Here is a 23,481-nt window from a genome sequence, read left to right as displayed (position 1 = left end):
TGATTTAAAATTACTTGAAGCAGATAATTCATTAAAAATGTATGGTATGAATACATATTAGTAAAAGTTGATAATCAATTAAAATGGGGAGGTCATGATTTATTGGAATTTGTAATATTTCTATACCCCCTCCCCCACTTTGAAGATTTGATTGACCAGATTAAGAGGATTTGTCACGTGCTGAGAACATACCTGGAAAAGGGAAATTGTTGACTTCTGTCACTGGTTTATGGAGACATAAAATAGGGAAAGACCCTTAGTAAATCAGAGGGATCTGAGAGGGAATTACTGTCCCTCCCCCCCCTTAATATTCACTGGGGCAATGTTGAAAATGTGGGGAAGGAGAATCAAGAGAGTTCATGGGCACTGGTTCTGTTTTGAATGTATAAGTCCAAGATGTAGGACAGCAGTGTTCACCCCTGTAAAGTTCAATTGTGTTTCCCGGTAATTCATAATTGAGGAGTAGTGTAGCCAACAAACACTTCCAAACAGGCAAGGGAGTTGAAGAATATCAAGCACAATATTGATTCATAAAGAGACTCTTTATGAATAAATATTGTTCTTGATATTCTTTGTCTCCCTTGCCTTTTTGTTGGCTACACTACTACTTGATTCTGTGCCAATAACTCAGACCAGATCATTTGAGTATACAGTGGAGAGTCACCACTAATGCCTGGTAAATTATTATTAATAGTATTAGTGATATGGAATGTATCCAATACTGTAGAAGTTGCTGTGACAGTGTCTTTGTAGGTTATCTATAGTTTGGAAACCATTAATTGTATATGGGATAGTTTTTGAGCTACGAAATTTGGCTACTTATGAATTTTTTGAATGCTACCTTGTAACGCTAGTCTTCAAATATTGTTAAACAGGGGGAAATAACCAACATTTTCCCCACTTTCGCTTTTTCATTCAAAGCTATTGACACACAACATATTGATGTTTCTCAAATGATATCAGAGCGCTTTTTTTTTACTTTATTAAATTATCAGAAGTCCAATTATATGCAAACAAAAGATTAGTTCACATGGAATGGCATTTTAGAAAGGACATCAAACTCAGAATAAAGATGTCCAGGTTGGTACGTCACCAGTGTTGCTTATATTTTTGAACAGGATGTGCCGACATACAGCCTATTCTAAAATCATGTGAAATGGATGTCCATGTGCTCTTTATATCCAGAATGAGCATCCATTTTACAAACTGAAACATCCAAATTATAAACAGGGCAAAACAAGGGACCCATATGTTGTTGTGGGAGCTTAGGAACATCCATGTTATAAAATGGCCACATAAATGTCCATGTGGAGTGGAGGAGTAGTCTGATGGTTAGAGCAGCGGGCTGTGGCTAAACCCTCCATTGCCTCAGGTACAAACATTTTGTGAGCTCTCCAGGAAAAGGAAAATATCTGCTGTGCTTGATTACATTGATGGCTTGCAGGTGATATATAAGAAATTAAAATGAAAGGTTTTAGTGCCATGAATGTCCATAGTCCTGAAGCATCATAGAGCACATCAACAGTTGGGGGATTAAGGGGGTGATTTTCTTTACTCCTTTCAATGGAGTGCTGCTCAATCTGTAACCTCTGCATGCTGGAAGCCAGCTCTAAATACAAACTTTCCTTCCCCTTCTGAAATCAGAGATGGCTATCAATGTTTTGGCCCCTCCTGAATCCCACTCAGACAATGCCCCCTTGCTATAATGACATACTGCAGTGTTAGGCATCCATGTTCCAGCTTTATAAAATCATGGTTTGGGTGTCTGTGAAATATGGATATCTAAATGCCAGTGTTCAGATGTCTAAAACATGGATAGAGCTTCTAAAATAAGGGCCATAGTCGTATAAAGTGGAAACAGGTAAACAAACTTAAATAAGTATAAGTAATAATGTAATAATGTAAAAAAAAAAGTCATCTTCTAGTTCTTCACCACAGTAGAACATTTATTAATGATTCTGTAATATGCAAGAAATCTCCAGCCTTAAGATCCTATGCTAATTTTTATAGACGGTAGAAGAACCAGGATATTTACACTGTATACATGGAGTAATTTATCTCCTTTCCTGCACTGAACTGCTAGACATCAGCTAACCCCTTAGTCTGCCAAAACTAAGCCATGCTATAATCTAGTCATTTGCACCTTCCCCATTCAGAACTTATATAACAAAGCATTAAACTGAATCGCAATAAATTACACTTGATAACCATTAGCAAAATCCATGGACCTTATTATCTTGTATTACCCTGTAATATCTTTTGTTATCTCTGTTGGTTTATATGATACCTATACGCTTAATAACCTACTATTACATTGTTCACATACTTTCTGAACTGTAGCCTACCCTACGGTTATATGTAAGGCACATTGAGCCTACAACTAGCAGGAAAATGTGGGGTATAAATGTATTAAATAAATAAATTAGGTGGCAAATCTTGGCCACAGCTTTATTATACCAACTGATATGTATTACAAATAAAACTTTTAAGAATAAATGAACATAAATAACTGAATAGGACCAGACGGTATCATACTAGTCCATACATTCAATATATAACATCTCTTCACAGCCTGCGGTAATGCAAGACTGCAAATAATTTCAATTATTTTTCAACCCCCTTCCTTTAATCCAAAAGCACAGTGGTATCGCACGTGCCTTACCGCCCACACTTTTACAAAAAATCAAAGTTCACCTCACCTGAATTCTATCACAAACTCCTAAGCTACAACAAAACCTACAATAATCCAAGTCCCTAATACGCTCTAACATTCCAAAACACACGTGGCGGGTGGGTGGGCAATTTTAATAATTTAATTTAAATAGGAAATTTTGCTAAGACTTTTCCCACTTTAGCCACATTGTTACCGCGTCTCGTGTACCCAACTACTTTCCCTTAGCACTTTTCCCACTCGAAATTTTCCGCTCACTCCTATGTTATCCAATCACCTTCCCCAAACCTAAACATCTTATCACCCCCCCCCCCCCAAAAAAAAAAAATCCAATGCTACTTATCAAAACAACTTTTTTAGTGAGGGTTCAGCCAAGTTATAGTGCCCGCCTTTAAATTGGTTGGACAAATTAATATACGTTTTTGTGTCACCAGGGCTACCGGTTTTGCTGCCCAACCTCCCACCCTTTTTCCATGGATTCTGATGGGGTTTAGCTTCGAGTGTTTGAACATCATATGTAGGCAGGGGTTTTCAGAAAACCACAGAGATCAATGCAAATTAGGAGGCCCCAGAGTCCTGGAACTCATAATTAACTGAAAAAGAGAGAGCGTGAGTGAGTAGAGGAGATGTTTAGCTGTGGAACTAATACGTACAAAATTTATTTAATACGACCAAGATATAAAACAAATATTTTTTTCATAATGGAGGCCTTTTTTCTTCATGAGGCCTGCCGCCACTTCTTAATGATTGCCAAAACTTGTTGCGGCAATCTCGAAGCCATTTTGAAGATGCAGAGGTGCCAGACAGAGCAGGAAAGAATGGGGTTCTTTTCTGCCACTGAAGAGGCCACTAGTCATCCATGTCTCTTCAAAGTAGAGGCTCAGAGGACATTAGTGTGTGTGTGTGGAGGGGAGAGGCACTGAGCCCCATGGTCAGTCTGCCCCTCGTAGGTTCTATTTCTAGTCCATGTAACACTTTTTAAGGGGGAGATCCACTTTTTGCACATGAGATTTGCTTGAATTCAGAACCTGAGCTTAAGTACAATTCAGATGTGTTTAAAGTTGAACCTTATTGTTGTTGTTAGAAAATGCACATAGACTGTAAGGAAAAAGGAAACTACAGCCCATCAGAAGGCCAATGAGTTTTGATGCAGGCATTCTAATGTTGAAACAGGGCTCCATGTTGAGTCTTCTGTTACTTAACAAATATTGGGTCTTTTCACAGATGGTGCTCTAAAGTTTTTATTTACATCTGCAAGCCTCTTTTTGTATTTTTGGAAGACCATTGTCCATACCTACTTTTTTTCTTCTGGTCTAGTTTTATACATAGGGTTGTTTTGACCTCTTTTTTTGGTGGCCTTCTAGAGAACAACATCCTCTATCTGCTATCACTCCTTGAGTCATATTTTCAAAGCACTTAGACTTACAAAGTTTCATTGGTTACTTTGTAAGTCTAAGTGCTTTGAAAATGAGACACCTTCAGTCTTATTTTCGAAAGAGAAGGGTGGCCATCTTTTGACACAAATCGTAAGATGGGCATCCTTCTCACAGGGTCACCTAAATCGGCATGACTGAAAGCTGATTTTGAGCGTCCTCAACTGCTTTCCATCGTGGGGATGACCAAAGTTCACAGGGGTGTGTCGGAGGCATAGCGAAGGCGGAACTGGGGCATGCCTAACACATGGGCATCCTCGGCCGATAATGGAAAAAGAAGGGCGTCCCTGACGAACACTTGGACGACTTTACCTGGTCCTTTTTTTCTTATGACCAAGCCAAAAAAATGTGCCCTAAATGACCAGATGACCACCAGAGGGAATCGGGGATGACCTCCCCTTACTTCCCCAGTGGTCACTAACCCCCTCCCACCCTCAAAAAAAATTTTTTTTAATATTTTTTCCAGCCTCTATGCTAGCCTCAAATGTCATACCCAGCTCCATGACAGCAGTATGCAGGTCCCTGGAGCAGTTTTAGTGGGTGCAATGCACTTCAGGCAGGTGGACCCAGGCCCATCCCCCCTACCTGTTACGCTCTCATTACCTCTCGCCTTGACTACTGCAACCTACTCCTCACTGGCCTCCCACTTAGCCATCTATCCCCCCTTCAATCCGTTCAGAACTCTGCTGCACGTCTTATATTCCGCGTGAACCAATATACTCATATCACCCCTCTCCTCAGGTCGCTTCACTGGCTTCCGATCAGATACCGCATACAGTTCAAGCTTCTCCTTCTTACCTACAAATGCACTCAGTCTGAAGCCCCTCATTACCTCTCTACCCTCATCTCCCCTTACGTTCCCGCCCGAAACCTCCATTCACAGGACAAATCCCTCCTCTCAGTACCTTTCTCCACCACCACCAACTCCAGGCTCCGCCCATTCTGCCTCACCTCACCCTATGCATGGAATCAACTTCCTGAGCCCCTACGCCAAGCCCCCTCCCTACCCATCTTCAAATCCTTGCTCAAAGCCCACCTCTTCAATGTTGCCTTTGGCACCTAACCTTCATACCTTTCAGGAAATCTAGACTGCCCCAATTTGACTGGCCCCTACTTGACTGACTGTACATTTGTCCTATAGATTGTAAGCTCTTTGAGCAGGGACTGTCCTTCTATGTTAAATTGTACAGCGCTGCGTAACCCTAGTAGCGCTTTAGAAATGTTAAATAGTAGTAGTAGTACCTGTTACACTTGTGGTGGTAAATGTGAGCCCTTCAAAACCCACCAGAAACCCATTGTACCCACATGTAGGTGCCCCTCTTCACCCATAAGGGCTATGGTAGTGGTGTACAGTTGTGGGGAGTGGGTTTTGGGGGGCTCAGCACACAAGGTAAGGGAGCTATGCACCTGGGAGCTTTTTCTGAAGTCCACTGCAGTGCCCGCTAGGGTGCCTGGTTGGTGTCCTTGCATGTGAGGGGGATCAGTGCATTACGAATGCTGGCTCCTCTAATGACCAAAGGGCTTGGATTTGGTCATTTCTGAGATGGGCATCCTCGGTTTCCATTATCACCGAAAATCGGGGACGACCATCTCTAAGGTCGACCTAAAATTCGCAATTTGGGCATCCCCAACCGTATTATCAAAACGACAGATGGACGCCCATCTTGTTTTGATAATATGGGTTTCCCTGCCCCTTCGCCAGGACGTCCTGCAAGGACGTCCTCAGGAAAACTTGGCGCCCCTTTCGATTATGCCCCTCGTGACCTTGGGCAAGTCACTTGGCCCTCCTTTGTTAGGTGCAAACTTAGATTGCAAGTTGTCCTGGGACCTTGAGCTACTACAGCAAAGAGGTGGGCTAAATAAAGGCCCATATCCTACTCTGTTACATTTGTGGTGGAAAGTGTGAGTCCTCCAAAGCCCATTAAAAAAACCTACTTTACCCACATATGTGACACCTGTAAAGTAACTGACGTGGGTTAAAAATTGGTTGAACGGATGGAGACAGAAGTTAGTGGTAAATGGAGCTTGATCTAAAGATAGGGATGTTATCAGTGGAGTACCACAGGGATTGGTCCTAGGGCTGGCTCTTTTTAACATCTTTGTGAGTGTTATTGCCCAAATTGTCCAAAAAGATAGCCACACTGAGCCCAAAAGCATCTAGCAAATGACCATTTTCAAAACAAAAAGTTGTACATTTTTCTGGTTTGAAAATGGCCATATTTGCTACTGGATTTTTGGACATTCTCCACAAAACATCCAAATTAGATTTAGACATCATATCAAAAATGTCCCTCACAGTCTTGCACTATAATATGTCGTCCAAGTTTACTCCATCCCTATAATGCAGGGGTTCTCAACCCAGTCCTTGTAGCATACCAAGCCAGTCTGTTTTTTAAGATATTCACAATGCATATACTTGATTTAAATTTACATGTAATGTCTCCTTTGCATGCAGATCTATCTCATGCATATTCATTATGGGTATCCTGAAAATCTGACTGGTTGGTTAGGTGTGTGCTGTGGACTGGGTTGAGAACCTCTGCTATAATACACATGACTTCATTTTAGATATTTATTTGTTTTGCAACAGCTGAAATTTTCAAAGGTTTGAGAAATGCCATTTGATTTCCAATTTCCTTAACATAAACTCTGGAAACATGCAAAGTGCTGTATAGGTAATATAGTGTTCATATCTTTTGTGCTAATCTGTAGCAATTTAAAATATTTTAAAGTGGATTTAAAAGGCTTATGGATTTAAGGAAGATTATAGTGTTAGCTTATCCTCTGTATCAAGTTGGCTTCATTCAGCCTCTTATGTAAAGATTCGTTGATGCTAGAGCCAGATTGGTCCTCGGCGTTGCTGCACTCACTCATGTTGGAAGGACGCTAGAGGTGCCCTCTGGAAGTAGGGTAGTTCACTTCTTTGCTATCCTGAATTTTAAACTGTTGCACCCAAAACAAAATACATTCTAAATATCACTCATGGTGTGGAGAGAAGAATAATGGTGAACCAGCTTATAGAAAATGGAAAGTCACCCTCGACTGAAGGTAAATCCAAAATGAAACTTTAGGCAAAAAAAAAAAATCATTCAGGAATGAGTGTAGCTTACCTTATCAAGTGAGATGTAGGATAGCATGTGAAATCTCTTATACAAAGCAGCTTTCTTATATCCTTACCTATTGCTAGAAAATTGTTTTTGAATGATATGTCAAAGTTTTGAAGCTTGATTTTGAATAGATCTGGAAAGAATCTCACTCTAGGAGAGTATAATAAATGTTTGCAAATGATATATTAGCTAATAATGCCTCTTAAGCTGGTGAGCATTCAAGTTATTCAGAATTATGTTGGAAATTTATTAAGACGGCACTTTCATTTATGGAATTTGCTGAGATCTTGCAAGTCCATCATCTTTGCTGAATATATGTCCATTTTAATTATTTATTGTGGCTTTTAAGACAACATTTTAAGGTACTATAAAAGCTGTAAAGTGCTTTTATGGTCTGTCCATACATATGTGAGAACGGCTAGATGAAAAACCATTTGATTGTCTACTGTGCTATGTTTTAAGAAAATAGGCATTTATTCTTGTGGTTATTTTCTGTATATTGCCTTTCTTTTCCTATGTGATTGGAAATGAAGTTAAAAATTAGTAATAAAAAGAATTAAAAAAAATATATGACAGTTTATCTAATTTTGGTTCTCTTTGTACAGTAAATTAGGGCAATGGGGGAGTATAATCCATGTATATGCAATAGTCAATAACATCCCATTACAACCTTTTCTCTTCCTATTTTAATTAATTATAATATACCTTGAACTATTACTTTAAAAAAAGATGCTTCAGCTAAATCTAAAACCCTTTCCAAAACCATTCTTATTCTACTGCTGCTTTTCTCCTCCTCTTCCCTTTTTGACTCTCCAAAACATCTCTCACTCCCTCTGTGTACATAAAATTATTACTATGCTAGTCTTTCTCTGCACCTGTCTTGCTATCTTCTCCCTTTCTTGGGTTCCCTGAGGAATGCTGCTGCTGCTACTACTACAATTACTATTGATCATTTCTAAAATGTTACTGGTCTATACAGTGATGTATAGACCCATTTAAGAAGACCGTAAGCTCTATGGTGCAGAAACTGTCTAGTTGACAACATACATGAGAACCAAGAGATTCTAGGACAGTGGTGGGCAACTTCAGTCCTTGACCAGTTGGGTTTTCAGGATTTCCCCAATGAATATGCATACAGAATATATTAATGACAACTATACATAATTACAAATCTTTATTATTTTTCAAATATACAAATATACTCTTCCAAAATGCATATAACATTAAAACCTATAAATAACTATATCCACACACTGCAATCTCACCACTCGTATCATAACTCCAATCTTTCATGGATTCCAGTAACATATGTTCCTAAAAACACCATATGTCCAATATTATTGATCGTCCAATATTATTGATCATGTGGTACATAGCTTGGCAAGTAACAAGGCGAAAGAATTTTGTGGGGAACTTCTCTCAACAGTTCTGCAGCCTAAAGAAGCTGCAGTCAAACGAAAATCAGCTGCAGAAATACCAGTTCATCAACAGTTCTCAATTCAAGATTCCCAAATCATATGAGAATCCAACTACAGGCATTGTAAACTCCAGGCACTACGCAGTTCCAAATGTTAGAGATATCAGACATACACTTTTGTTGATTATATCTTGTTGTTACCAATGCCAAGTCTATCAGAATATAGCCGCTGTCCATCAAAAACATTCTTCGGAGTACAGGAATCCTTCTTACATTAAATTGAACCCTCATTTCAAATATGACCCTGCACGATCCATGTTTCGCTCAACCGAGCATCATCAGGGGTCTGTACAGTTAAAAAAAACCCATCTATTATACAGTCACCCATACATAACCACACTCACACTGACAACTAAATCTTCTAGAACAATAGTATTAAAGTATCTTACTGGCCAAAATGGGTAACAGGGAACTCAATCACGCTCCCATGCTGTGCAGCGGGCAAGTCACAAAAATATGCCTGTGCTTGCATGTGGAGCATAGTGGGAATGTTCTCTATAAATGCCCTCCATATCAAACTGCTAACCATTCAATTTCCCTATTTAAACCATAGGGGGCATCAGTGTTCCACTAAAAAATCATACGTTGTTCCTTTCTCAACATCAATGAAATGTTACCACTCTTTGGAGCTGTCACCATATTTAAGACTACAGTGAATATGCATGAGATCTATTTCCATACTAGGGAGGTAGTGCATGCAAATAGATCTCATGCATATTCATTGGGGAAATCCTGAATGGTTTGTGGCCCTCAAGGACCGAGGTTGCTCACCCCTTTTCTAGGAGAATTTATTATAGAGAAGTGGTTGAGATGTAAAATCAACCTCAAAGGTAAGCTTTTTGTCTGAATTTGAAAATTGTGAGAGAAGAAGTATTACATACTGATTCAGAGAGTTTGTTTCAGGTAAATGGTGCAGCAAGGTTGGAAAAAGCAGAGAAAATAGCAATAAAGAAAACAACTTGCCAGATGAACAAAATTTATGAGGAAACGTGAGGAGAGAGAAGAGAAGTAATGGGGAGGAAGGTGAGCAGTGGAGTGCCTCAAGGGTCGATGCTGGATTGATTCTGTTTAATATATTTGTGAGAGACATTGCAGAAGGGTGAAAAGAAAAAGTTTGCCTTTTTGTGGTTGACACAAAGATAACCAATAGACTGGATACCCTGGAGGGAGTAGAAACCATGAGAGATCTCCAAAAATTAGAAGAATGGTCAAAGGTCTGGCGGTTAAAATTTATGCAAAGAAATGTAGAATGATGCACTTGAGATGCAAAAATCCAAAGGAGATGTACCAGAAAGGAGGAGAGACAGTGATAAGCACAGCTCAGGAGAAGGACCTTGGGGTGATGGTGTCTGAGGATTTCAAGGTGTTGAAAAAATGTGACAAGGCAATTGCCACGGCCAGAAGGATTCTAGGCTTTATAGGGAGGGATATAACCAGCAGGAGGTGTTGATTCTCTTTTACAAGTCATTGGTGAGACCCCACTTGGATCATTGTGTTCAATTTTGGAGGTCATATCTTGCTAAGGATGTAAAAAGGCTTGAAGCAGTTCAGAGAAAAGTGAAGATGGTGTGAGGTTTGCATAGCAAGATGTATGAGTAGAGACTTAATGACCTGAACATGTCCTGGAGGAAAAGGGAGACCGGGATGATAGTCAAATATTTGACAAACAAACCTTTTCCAAAGATGGGAAGTTGGTAGAACTAGAGGACATGAATTGAGGTTGAAGGGGGGCCTACTCAGGAATAATGTGAGGAAGTACTTTTTCACCAAGAGGGTGGTAGATACCTGGAATGCCCTCGTTGGTGGTGGTGGCAGTAGAGTACCAAGGGCGGGGCAGTTGGGGTGGTCCATCCCAAGGAATTCACGGCAGGCAGCAAGGGGGTACATGGAGCAGGTGTGTGGCTGTCTGCTCTGCTGGTCCCCTGACTCCTCTAGCATTACTTCTGGTTTTGGGGCAGGGGACCAGCAGAGCCGACATGCACGCGCCTGCTCTGCACACCCCCTTGCTGGGAGGAAAGGTCTGGTGATATGCTTCATGGGAGGGGGTGATACACTGGGGGGGATGTGCTTTGGGGAGGGGGTGATTCACTGAGGGGGGTGCAGTGGTAACCCGCCTCAGGTGGCAAATGGGCTAGGAATGCCACTGGGTGGTTATGACAGTGGTAACAGAATTCAAAAATGCATGGGATAAACACAAAAAGATCTTGTTTAGAAGGAATGGATCCAATTAAACACCAGCAATTGGAAAGTGAAGCCAGTGCTAGGCAGACTTCTACGGTTTGTGGCTGGACAGATTTAGTTTTAGAAGTTGGAGAAGAAGACCAGTGCTGGCCAGACTTCTACGGTCTGTGTCCTGATTGTGGCTGAACAGATCTGGATAGGTTGCAGTGGGGCTTTTTAACGGCTTCAATGACAACTTCAGAAGTTTTAGAACAAGGACAATGTTGGGCAGACTTCTACAGTCTATGCCCAGAAAATGGCAAGGACAAATCAAGATCAGGTATACATATGAAGTATCACATCATACCTTATGTTATGAGTTTATCTTGCTGAGCAGACTAGATTTGACTGTGCAGGTCTTTATTTGCTGTCATCTACTATGTTTCTATGAGCTGCTGCTGAGTTAATGCATTTATAGGTGAGTGGGAAGTTTAAACTGTCCATGGAAGTGGATCAGAGTGGTTACTGGATTGTAGCAACACAGAAGGAAGATGCATGATCAAGCAGCTGCATTTTGAATAGATTGCAGTAGGGAAAGATTATTCCACAAGAGACCTGGAGAGAGTAGGTTGCTGTATGTTAAGAGGAAGGTAGTGAAAGAGTGGATGAACATTTTGGTAACATGAATCAAAAGAAAGGTATGCCATACTGGGACAGACCGAAGGTCCATCAAGCCCATCATCCTGTTTCCAACATTGGCTAATCCAGGACACAAGTATTTGGCAAGATCCCAAAAAAGTACAATACATTTTGTGCTGCTTATCCTAGAAATAAGCACTGGATTTTCCTCAAGTCCATTTTAATAATGGTCTATGGACTTTTCCTTTAGGAAGTCACCCAAACCCTTTTTTAAACCCCGCTAAGCTAATTGTTTTTACTACATTTTCTGGCAACGAATTCCAGAGTTTAATTGCATGTTGAGTGAAGAAAAATGTATCTGATTCATTTTAAACTTATTTATTTATTTATTCATTCATTTGTATCCCACATTTTCCCACTCAAGCAGGCACAATGTGGCTTACAGCAAAATTAGGACAAATTACAAATTGTGAAAATACAGTTAAAGTTCACAAGGATAGACAATGGGGAACTAAGCAGGATGGGGGAGTGCGGTGGGAATATTAATCAGCAGAGGAACTAGGGGAGTACGTTTTAACAAAAAAGTAAAGTTTTCAGCAATGTTTGAAGAGGATGTGGTCCACTTGCGTTTTGAGAAGCAGCGGAAGAGCATTCCAGTATTTAGGGCTCCAGTAGCGGAAGGAAGAGGTGAAAATCAGCTTATATTTGCCGCCCTTGCAGTTCGGGAAGTGTAGTTGGAGATATGACCGTGCTGCAGACCTGGCATTCCTTGGTGGAAGATCAATCAAGTTGAGCATATAGTCCGGAGCAAGGCCATAGATGATTTTGTGGGTTAAGCAGCAGATTTTAAAGGTAATACTTTCCTTTACAGGTAGCCAATGTAGGTTGTAGCGCAGAGGCTGAGCATGCGCAAATCGCTGTTTCCACAGAATCAGTCTTAAAGCTGTGTTCTGGACTGTCTGGAACTTTCTCAATAAAGTGACCTTGCAGCCTGCATAAATCCCACTGCAATAATCTAGGTGGGAGAGGACTAACCAACGCACAAGAGTACGGAATAGCTCTCTGGTAAGGAAATATCTTATGCGCCTGAGCCTCTTCATAGCATTAAACATTCTCTTGGAGACCAAATGCATGTGATTATCTAACTATAGGTGCATGTCCAGATTCACACCTAAAAGCCGCAGACTGGTGGAAATTGGAAGAACATAGTCCTTAATGGGAAGTGTTGTATCGGTTATTTTGTGATGGGGGGATGAGAGTATGAGACATTGAGTGTTGTCCTTGTTTAGTTTAAACCGAAGCACCTGAGCTCAGTGTTCGATAGCGGAGAAGCTAGCTTCAATGAGATTTCCGATTTTGGATAAGGTGGTATGAAAGGAGATGTAGATTGTAATATCATCAGCATAGATAAATGGATTTAGGTCTAATTTTACTAGAGCTGAGGCCAATGGCATTAGCATGATATTAAATAATGTTTTTGAAAGGGGTGAGCCTTGGGGTACCCTGCAAGAGGCATTCCATGGAGCAGAAGTAGCAGAATTCACTGTGACCTGGTAAGTTCTTGTGGTCAAGAAGCCCTTGAACCAGTGTAAAACAGACCCTCCTACACCAATTGAGTCTAATAGATGAAGTAGTAGGTCGTGGTCCACCATGTCGAAGGCGCTTGACATGTTGAATTGAAGCAATAGTACCTTCCATCCAATGGATAGTTCTTGTTTGAAATTAGATAAGAGGGTGACTAGAACTGTCTCTGTGCTATACTGAGCAAGGAAACCTGACTGCGAGTGGTGAAGGATATCAAAGTCAGACAGGAAATCATTGAGCTGAACGTTAACTATACTCTCCATTAACTTGATAACTTTGTAGGTTCCTTGCGTGCCCCTAGTCCTAGTATTTTTCAGAAGAGTAAACAATCTATTCACGTCTCCTTAGAGAGCAAGAATAAAGGAGACCAAGACCCCCCCCCCCCCCCCCCCCATTTACTTTAGCTAGGTGCTTGGCTTTTCTCTCCCTCTTTCTCAGAATACAATAGTGGGTTTTGTAGCATCACATTATGTACACACTGGAGTAGACAGAACTGATACCTTTTTGTCTATATCCATTTCAGAAGACATGAAAAAGACCTGCTAATCAAGCAGGTAAAAAAAAAATAACTATCAAATGAAGAATATAGTAGCATAGGGTTATACACTGGTAGTCCTCCAGAGATTAAATCAGGTAGGGTTTTCAAGATACCCCTAATAAATATGTATGAGTGAAATTTGCATGCCTTCTACATCCATTGTATGCTAAACCTATCTCATGCATGTTCATTGGGGATATCATGAAACCTGACCTGTTTGTGGCCTGAGAATGCACTATAGATACAGAGTACCACATGTGTAAGTGCAGCTGGGTAGAAAAAACACGAATCAATTATTGCAGGAATGTAATACACAACACACAGATGTTTAAAAAGTTTGAGAATTTATTGCCTCTAAAGCAGTGTTTCCCATGTCCGGTCCTGGAGTACCTCTTTGCCAGTCATGTTTTCAGGATATCCACAATTAATATTCATGAGAGAGATTTCCAGGCAGTGCATCCAAATCTCACTCATGAATGTTCATTGTGGATATCCTGACAACCTGACTGGCCAGAGGTAGTCCTGGACTGGACTTGGGAAACACTGCTCTAAAGCGGTGTTTCCTCAAATCTGTCATGGAAGACTCCGTGGCCAGTCAGGTTTTAAGGATATCCACAATGTATGAGAGATTTGGATGCATAGCCTCCATTGTACACAAATTTGTTCCATGCATGTGTGACTGGCCAGATTTTATTTGTAGCTAAGACAATGTTAAGAGAATTTTTGGAGACAGGTTTAGTATATATACCATGACTTGAAATGCCAAACTGAACAGTGAAAGGAAGTTTTGTTTTGTTTTAACTGTTTTCCCCTCCCCTTTCTAGCTTGTTTCCCCTCCACACACTCCTCATTTATTCCTGAAAACTGCTCTCCTGTGGCCACTGTAATTTCAGGACACAGCTCTTGCTGCTCTTCCTTGCTCCAGTGATAGCTGTATTTCTGGTCTGTGGCCACAGCTGTTCTCCCTTACCCTGTTGTTTCTGGCCCTAAGATGCCCCTACTTCATCCTGGCTCAGACTCCACCTGGCAGCAAGCACCAAATACTGTACAGAATTTTAAACATCCAAGAAACCTAGTTACTCAAAGTTATCCGGCCTTGGATACTTCCATAGTGTAGATGGCTTTTGAATCATGAAGTGTCTTATTTCATGTAGCTAACTTGTTCCTAGTTTGTAGAAACATAATATCTCTTAGAAAGAAATCCTGTTTCTTGTACAGAATATGCCTTTTAAGATTTGGTTTATCTGGTGTGGTGTTGCATTTGCCCTCTTGAGAGTGATACATGGGACAACTCTTAGATCTTTTAATTGTAGCTAAGCAGGCATTGTACATAGCTTCTGTAAGTAAGCAAATAAGGAGATAAAAGTTCCATTGTGAAGAAAAACAATGTGCTAATTGAAAAAGAGGAAAGTCAATAAACTAAATTGGCCTTGTCATCTTCATTTGCTGTCAGATTCTGTCTCTGTGTTTAGAACAATAGGAGAAACTTTCTTCATGTATGTTTTAAAAGGTTCTATTTGCTTCAGTTCAGTGATAACTTTTGTGCCTCAACAGTTTTTTTTTTTCCTCTCAATTGCAGGTCATGGCAACCACAAAGAAAGTAGCCCCTTTCTCAATAATATGGAAACAGGCAAAGGAAATGATTACTATGACAGGAATTTGGCCTTATTTGAGGTAAAGAGTCGGGGGGGGGGGGGTGTTTGTTTGCTCATATGATTGGTGTTTTGGGAGTTTATTAAGAAAAATCTGAAAAAGGAAATGTCATGCCATTCAGGCCAGGAGCAATCCTCACTTGCTTGGCTATGCTCTAGAGAAATAGCAGCATTTTGCAAAATGGACGAAGCTTGAGAACATTGAGCAATGGAGTGCCCTGTCTCCGAGGAACTATGAATAATTTCCAAATGAGATAGGCAGGGGTGAGGGGACTGGAGGGTGGGATCCAGGGACAAGTGTTCCTTCGTTGCTGCTTCTGAGGGGCTTTTGCAGCATGGGGTGTTTTTTGCTGCTTTGATGGATGTGTGTCTTTCATGAGCCATCTGTGGGAATAGGGGATTACCTTGTGCCACCATGGCCAGAACGTGTCATGCATTACTGTCACCAGTAATATATGGATATTAACAACCATGGCTTAATGCCATTTAATAAATAATGTGTTAACTTGGACACACTAATATGTGGTGAAAAGGTAATGGCTTGTCATGCTAAATGCATTCACTAAAGTAAAAGTTTTTTTTTTAATTCACAGCATTGTCCTTTTTAATAGAGAATAAAGAATAAGGTAGGAATACAGATCAGATCTATACCTAAATTAAGTACCTAATTAGGTCATAAACAGATTGGCGTTAATTGGCAGAAATTTGGGCACAGGGCAGATGTGCAAGTTGTTCTATAAAACATGTGTGCCTAATTTTCATAGCGCACAACTCCATGGGGGTGTAGCAATAGGAGGGGGCATAGGTGGGTCAGTGGTGTTCTTAAAACTTAAGACACAATGTTAAAGAATACTGTCATTTGTGTGCCTTACTACCGTTAGTTGGGTGTCAGCATTTACACCAGCTTTTAGCGGATGAAATGCTGGTGTCCAAAGTTAGGCTCCACAGAATACTATCTTAGGGCCCTTTTTCAAAGCAGCGGTAAAAAGTGACCTGTGGTAGTTAGGACATGTGAAATTGGTGCCTGCTGGGCCATTTTTTTTTTACCACGGCTGGGAAAAAGGGCTTTCTTAATGGAGCAGTAAATGGCCGTGCGCTAAAATTAAAAGTAGCACATGGCTATTTACTGCCTGAGCTCTTACCGCCACCCCTTGACCTTAGCTCACACTTTACTCATGCGGTAATCGGGCACTTGCTCACATTAAACATCATCTGCCTTTAAAAGCCCAGTCTCCCAGTCTCATAAGGTCCTCTTGTAATTTTTCACAATCCTCCCATGATTTAACGTCTTTGAATAAGTTTGTATCATCAGCAAATGTTATTACCTCACTAGTTACTCCCATCTCTAGGTCATTTATAAATATGTTAGAAAGCAGCGGTCCCAGCACAGACCCCTGGGGAACCCCACTAACTACCCTTCTCCATTGAGAATACTGACCATTTAACCCTACTCTCTGTTTTCTATCTTTCAACCAGTTTTTAATCCACAATAGAACACTACCTCCTAATTACCATGACTCTCCAATTTCCTCTGGAGTCTTTCATGAGGTACTTTGTCCTTCTGAAAATCCAGATAAACAATATCAACCGGTTCACCTTTATCCACATGTTTGTTCACCCCTTCAAAGAAATGTAGTAGATTGGTGAGGGAAGATTTCCTATCACTAAATCCATGTTGACTTTGTCTCATTAATCCATGCTTTTGAATATGCTCTGTAATTTTGTTCTTTATAATAGTCTCTACCATTTTGCCCGGCACAGATGTCAGACTCATCGGTCTATAATTTCCTAGATCTCCAACTACCATGTGTATTCCTATACTAACTGCAACATAACTTCCTCTAACCTTGCTTGCCAAGTGACTGCTTTGTCCCTTCTTAGGGGGGAAATTATCAAGCTACATTAGGGCTCTAAGAGGCATTATTTGCCACTTAACGCTTATAAAAAGGGCTCTAATGCAACTTAAATTATCATATTTCAGTGATAAATATGGGGGCAATATTATAAATTAGTGCCTAGAAGTAGGTGCCACTTATACCCATCAGAAGTACCATCAAATTGACAGGAGGGAGAGAAGACAAGAAAGGTGGGAGGAGGGGTTAAAACACCCACATCCTCACCCAACTTCTCCACCTGTTTGTGACAGTAATTACATAAATCAGTGCATGTAAAATGGTCTCACAAGCATCTGTCATTAAATAATATACTATAATAGAAAAAATGAGAAGTGTATTAAGTGAGCATCAATGGTAGAAGACATATATTGTCAGAGTTACATCCTAATGCATTCAGTGTTGAGGCATCATCAATGTCGTATATCAGCTAAGAGATCTCTTATAGCCTTAAGCTATTTCAGATCTGCAGCACAAATTCTGAAATAATCATCAGCCTCTTAAGCTGGATTGTATTTTTGGATTTTTAAACTTTTCAAATTAAAATTAGGGAATATACTGATGTACTGATGTCAATTTTATTTAGACTTCAATTAAATTTCAATTAAAAGGAAAATTATATAGAAAAACAAAACGAGAAACAGCAGCCCTTTTACTTAGCTGAAAGGCGATTTCACATTGCACCAGTGCAACACTGGAAACACATCAATCTAGTTCCCGATGCCCACTGAATAGGGAACAAGGCCAATATATGACATTGATGATGCCTCAACGCTGAATGCATTAGGATGTAACTCCGTCAATATATGTCTTCTACCATTGATGTTCACTTAACATACTTCTCTTAATTTTTTCTATTGTTGTGGAAGTGTTTTTTTTTCCCTTTCCTTGCTCAATATTAAATATACTGTCATTTTACTGTTAACATTGGATTATTCAAATAATCTAAAAATATTCTTGTTTGTAAATGAACGTTTGGAAAAGCAAAGTAGTACAGAACCAAAACTTAAAAGATTTTTCACACATTTTCATCACGTGAATCAACATTTCTTTCTTTGTTTTTTTCCTGCATATGCAATAGGAGGAGCTGGATATCCGACCAAAAGTCTCTTCTCTTCTCAGCAAATTGGTCAACTACACAAATCTCACCCAGGGTGCCAAGGAACATGAGGAGGCAGAAAATGCAGAAGAATCCAGAAGAAAAATGTCCAAGGTAAGTCTGGCTTTTAAACTGTTTCCCTCAATGTGACGGACACATCATGTAGATTCCATTTCAAGACATTTTCCGTCTTCATGCTTCCAATAGTTTATCCCCAAATGCCATCTGTATTTCACTTTTTATGATCCAGTGTAATACACTGAAACTAACTTGCATCTTATCTTTAAAATATGGCAGTGCAAACTTTTACACAGTGATGGGGTATTTTGTGAAGCAGCGTTTTTATTTTATGCTGTGTCTACAAGTATTTAATGTAGACCAGACACTCAGTTTATTTACTTTCACTCTCCAATATTGCTTTTTTTATGGTGAGGAATAAATTTCATTTTTCAATTTTCATTCTTGTGTTTTCATGGCTTATTTTTATCATTGTTGAAGATGGCCACATTCCTTCTTTTGAAAACAAGAGAGCACCTAAACTTCAAATCTCATCAGCTTTTAAACTGCTCTGTCCATATCTTTTATTTTTCATATAATAATGATGTCCTGCCAAATATACTTTATGACTACAGAAAACCTCCACTAAATCAAATGTATCAAAAAGAGCTTAAACCACTCAAAAACGTATAGTTATAATAATTGTGGTCATAAACATTGATATGGTAGGACTAAAAAATGCTAAAGCATCACATCTCTTTACTTTATAATCATTGCACAAAGAAACATTTTAACCAATGAAAAAATTATTAATTTAGATTCAAAAATATTTTTGTCACCAAAAACGTGGTCGTATATTTAAAAAAAAAAACTTTGCACAATACCTTAAAAAAAAATCAAAATATTTATCTTCAAAATAAGTAGAAATACCAGCATGTCAAGTTGTGCTTAGACAGCAAGTGTGACTGTATCAACTAAGGTGGTGCTGGGCTGGCTTGTACGGTCTAAGTCCTGCATATAGGAATCTGGTTGTAGGATGGGCTGAAGAGAGCTTTGACAGGAACTCCAGTAATTTGGAACGTGAGAACTGTGCCGGGTAGACTTATGGTCTGTGTCTTGCACATGACAAGACAGATTTTGATAGGCTGGAGTGGACGTTGATGGCAATTCCAGTAGTTGGAATATATGGACAGAAGTGGGTGGACTTCTATGGTCTATGTCCCAGAAACACCAAAGAAAGACCATGATCAAGTATATAATATCACGTTCATTGTTGATTTTAATCTTGAATTGAGAATGAATGTGATGCTGGGCAGACTAGATGGGCCATTCAGGTCTTTATCTGCTGTCACTTACTATGTTACTATGTAAATAGGACCGCATATATAGCAGTCCTAATTCTGGTCACTTAGCTGCGTAGATGCTGGTACTGAATATCAGCTAGAACCTGCATAGCTGTCAGTTGTGACCCAGAACATCTCCAATTCCCCTCCCTGAGCCTCAGAAGGCCCAGTCGGGCTTGCTTACTGCCCTGGGGGGCAGGAGTAAACTCCTTCCACTCATGTTTCCTAATGTAAAATAGCCCCCTGACCTCTAGCAGTAGCCTTGTGGTACTACTGCTGGTACCACAAGACTACCACTAGAGGTTGCAGTGGCCATTTTCCATTAAGACACACAAGAAGTAGGAGCGAGTGGGGTTAGTAAGTAGGCCCAAGGGGAGAGCTTCTGGAACTTGGATGGGGATCAGAGCTACTAAGAGGCTGGTGGGGGAATTAGAACTTGGTATTGGGGAAGGGGGTAAGATAAGTGGATTCCACTTATTCAGGTCAGTCAGGACCCATATAAATATCTTACGCAGGTTCTGGTTGAGTATCAGCCGAGACCCAGTGGCCAGTAACAGTCTGGTCAGGCCCAGATCAATGCCAGTGCCAGCACATGGCCCAGCATTGAATATTGGGCTAATTCAGCAAGTGACAGTCAGTGTTTTAAAAAACTGACTGCTGCTAGCTGAATATTGACCAATATGACCTAGATTCTATATATGGTGCCGAAAAACAAAAATACACCTAGGCATATTCTAGCACCCATCCATGCAAATAAATTTAGTTGCAGGTATTTACGCCAAGTAAAATTTATTGTAAATGCTGGCGACTAAGTTAGGCGCTGAGCGGGTGTATTCTATATCAGCACGCATAGAATTTAGGAACGCCCATGACCTGGCCATTCCATGACATGGGCACACCTCCTTTTCAGTTCTACATCTTACAATGTATGAGAAGACCTTTACAGAATTCGCTTCACAAGTTCTGCGTGTAAATTCTAATTAATGCCAATTAGTGTCAGTTACCTGTGAAGTGGCAATTATCATGCTGATTGCCTTGTTAAGATAATTAAGTTGCATGCGCAAATCAGAATACAACCTGATTTGCATGTGCAACTCCAGTCACACTATATACTACTACTACTATTTAGCATTTCTATATAGAATCCGGGGGTATATGTTTAAATTCCATAGGACATGTTGAAGCTTCTAAAGTGGCTCCCATAGACAAAATAGGTGTGAGTGAGTGATTGGCTAATCATTCACTACAACCATTAGCCCTTGTTGGAAGAAGTTCCAGAGTGTGGGGGCTGCTTCTGAGATGGCTCACTATTGAGTATCACATCACGTGAGTTCCTTTGGTGAAAGTAAAGTTAGAGATGCAATGCAACCCAACACTAATTTTTATTATTTGATGTCTTTTTATTTGACCTCTTACCAGAATTCATTCACTCATTCATTGTGATATGTTAAATCGTCTTTCTGCTCAGTCCCCCAGGATGGGCACCCTGATGGGAGTGTATCTTCCTTGTCTTCAAAATATATTTGGGGTTATTCTCTTCCTGCGATTGACATGGATAGTAGGAATGGCAGGAGTCCTTCAGTCCTTCTTGATCGTCTTAATCTGCTGCTGCTGTGTGAGTAAATGCAGAACTTTTCACCTGATTTTTTAAAATTGTACTTATTCATTATCTCATAAAAATGTAGCACCTCAGAGCAATTGGAAAAACTGAATCTGTGTTCAACAGTGCTCATAACTTTGAAACTGATTCATTATAAGCCACTGCAGCATCATGCTAATTATTTGCCAATTCATGAGGATTTAGAATAAGTGAAAATCTAGACTGCAACATGTACCTTGCCCAAATAAGGGCTCATAGAAAATATGTAAATTGGATTAAATTAACTTAATCACTATTATCAACCTATTCAATAAGGCTGCTAAAACCACTGGGACTGGCTGTCTGAATATATATATCAGGAGAAGATCCACCAACAGGTGGAAAACTCGAGCACCCCACGGAAAAGTACAAAAATGTATAAAAAAGTGGGAGTACGACCAAGGAAACCAAAAACTGGAAGATGTTCTTAAAAAAGACTTTATTAAAGGTTGGAAGACTCGACACGTCGTGTTTCGGCCGTCAGGCCTGCATCAGGAGTCTGCTATGTAGGATACTGAAGAGCAATGACAATGAAAATCCTCCGAAAGTATTGCATCAAATCTCTTGTGCTGTAAATTGATGAAAAATAGTAAAGTTGATTCTTCAGAGATATCGTATTAATCTGATGCAAATATACAAGTCTTTAAAAAGACTGTTTTAGGAAAAGTACGTCGGAGGCGCTGCTCGCTCTATCGGTAGTATATTTGCATCAGATTAATACGATATCTCTGAAGAATCAACTTTACTATTTTTCATCAATTTACAGCACAAGAGATTTGATGCAATACTTTCGGAGGATTTTCATTGTCATTGCTCTTCAGTATCCTACATAGCAGACTCCTGATGCAGGCCTGACGGCCGAAACACGACGTGTCGAGTCTTCCAACCTTTAATAAAGTCTTTTTTAAGAACATCTTCCAGTTTTTGGTTTCCTTGGTCGTACTCCCACTTTTTTATACATTTTTGAATATATATATCACCTGCTAGCACACTAATATCTTGATCAATTGCTAAGCTCCACCCCAACAGCTTCCCAAAACCTGGTCTCCTCTAAGACTTCCCACCTTCTTCTAGACATCTCTCTCATCCCATCAAGATTGTTAACTCTAGAACAGGTCCAATGCAAGGGCATTAGGCACCATAGACAAATATTCAGCCATACGTTACTTTCGATTAACTTTCAGACCTACAAGAATGTTCACTCTTGATTTTGATAATTAAACATAGCAATCATGTTTACCCTCAACACCACCCCACTCAGATCAATGCTGATAATTGTTTTTCATGCTTTAGATGTTAAACATTATCACAAAGTTATAGATATATAACAATATAGTTGATATGTGCAGATATATGTACACGATGAGGGCAATTTCCAAAAGCTTTTTTATGCATGTAAATGGGGGTTTTTGAAATTGCCCACTCTTATGTAAGTAAAAGTATGTGCTGCTGATTGAGTTCATATGCCAGTCTAGACTTACCCTATGCTACTGCTAGAAGCTGCCACACAAGGTAAGTGCCTATTCAACCTAGTGGTTAAGCCAGCTCTATTCTAGGTACTATTCATCCCTTAAAGAAAGAAGCCCCACAAATTTCCATCCCTCCTCCAAAGATGAAAAAAGGACTTTGTGGGAGCTGCACCCTATTCCGCCTCCCCTAATAAGGAAGAAAGATAATTCTTCTTTAGTTCCTTCCATACCCCCAATACAAGAGAAAAGGCCCCTTCAGATACCCCACGTTGTGTAATACTTTGAGAGTCCTCCTGCCAACTTTGTTGCTACACTCTGAAAGGCACCCTCTAGTGGCTTGAAATGTAGCCAAATAATCAAAGGCATAATCATTCAGAATGTGGTTGCTGAACAAGCAGAAATCCAAGTCCTTTCTGTCAGTGAAGAATGCAATAATCTCTCAAATGGTCAGTGAAGAATGCAACAGCCTCTTGAATGGTAGGTTAACATTCTAGAGAGCAGAGGGGGCATTAGAGGCCTTAGGCCCTGCAAGGTCCTTCTGTCTGCATAGGGTGGTAGAAGTAGCTCCTTGGATGAAAGAACGGAATAGAAGGGAGCCCCCAAAATGTCCATCTTTTTATCACATGAGAGCTCTTTGGGAGCCCCTAGAGGCCCATTTTTATTCTTTCATTAATTGGGTGGTCAGTGACACTTGGCCCATGGAGAAGCTACAGGACTCTTCACTCTTCATTTCAATAATTAAACTCAGCAGTCATGATTATCCTGAACACTACCCCACTCA

The 23,481-nt window shown here is 40.0% G+C and overlaps 1 protein-coding gene across 1 annotated transcript in view; it reads left to right on the top strand.

Annotated features, from left to right (window-relative positions):
- Positions 1-23,481, top strand: part of SLC12A4 (solute carrier family 12 member 4) — a 136,290-nt gene that overhangs the window by 31,807 nt on the left and 81,002 nt on the right. Inside the window, 3 exon segments of the mRNA XM_030204307.1 lie at positions 15,189-15,283; positions 18,235-18,366; positions 21,061-21,207. Coding sequence (XP_030060167.1) covers positions 15,189-15,283; positions 18,235-18,366; positions 21,061-21,207 — 374 coding nt within the window.

This window comes from Microcaecilia unicolor, chromosome 5 (assembly GCF_901765095.1).
Source record: "Microcaecilia unicolor chromosome 5, aMicUni1.1, whole genome shotgun sequence".
Classification (NCBI taxonomy): Eukaryota; Metazoa; Chordata; class Amphibia; order Gymnophiona; family Siphonopidae; genus Microcaecilia; species Microcaecilia unicolor.
The sequence above is the reverse complement of the archived record's forward strand: the minus strand, read 5'-3'. Positions and strand labels throughout refer to the sequence as shown.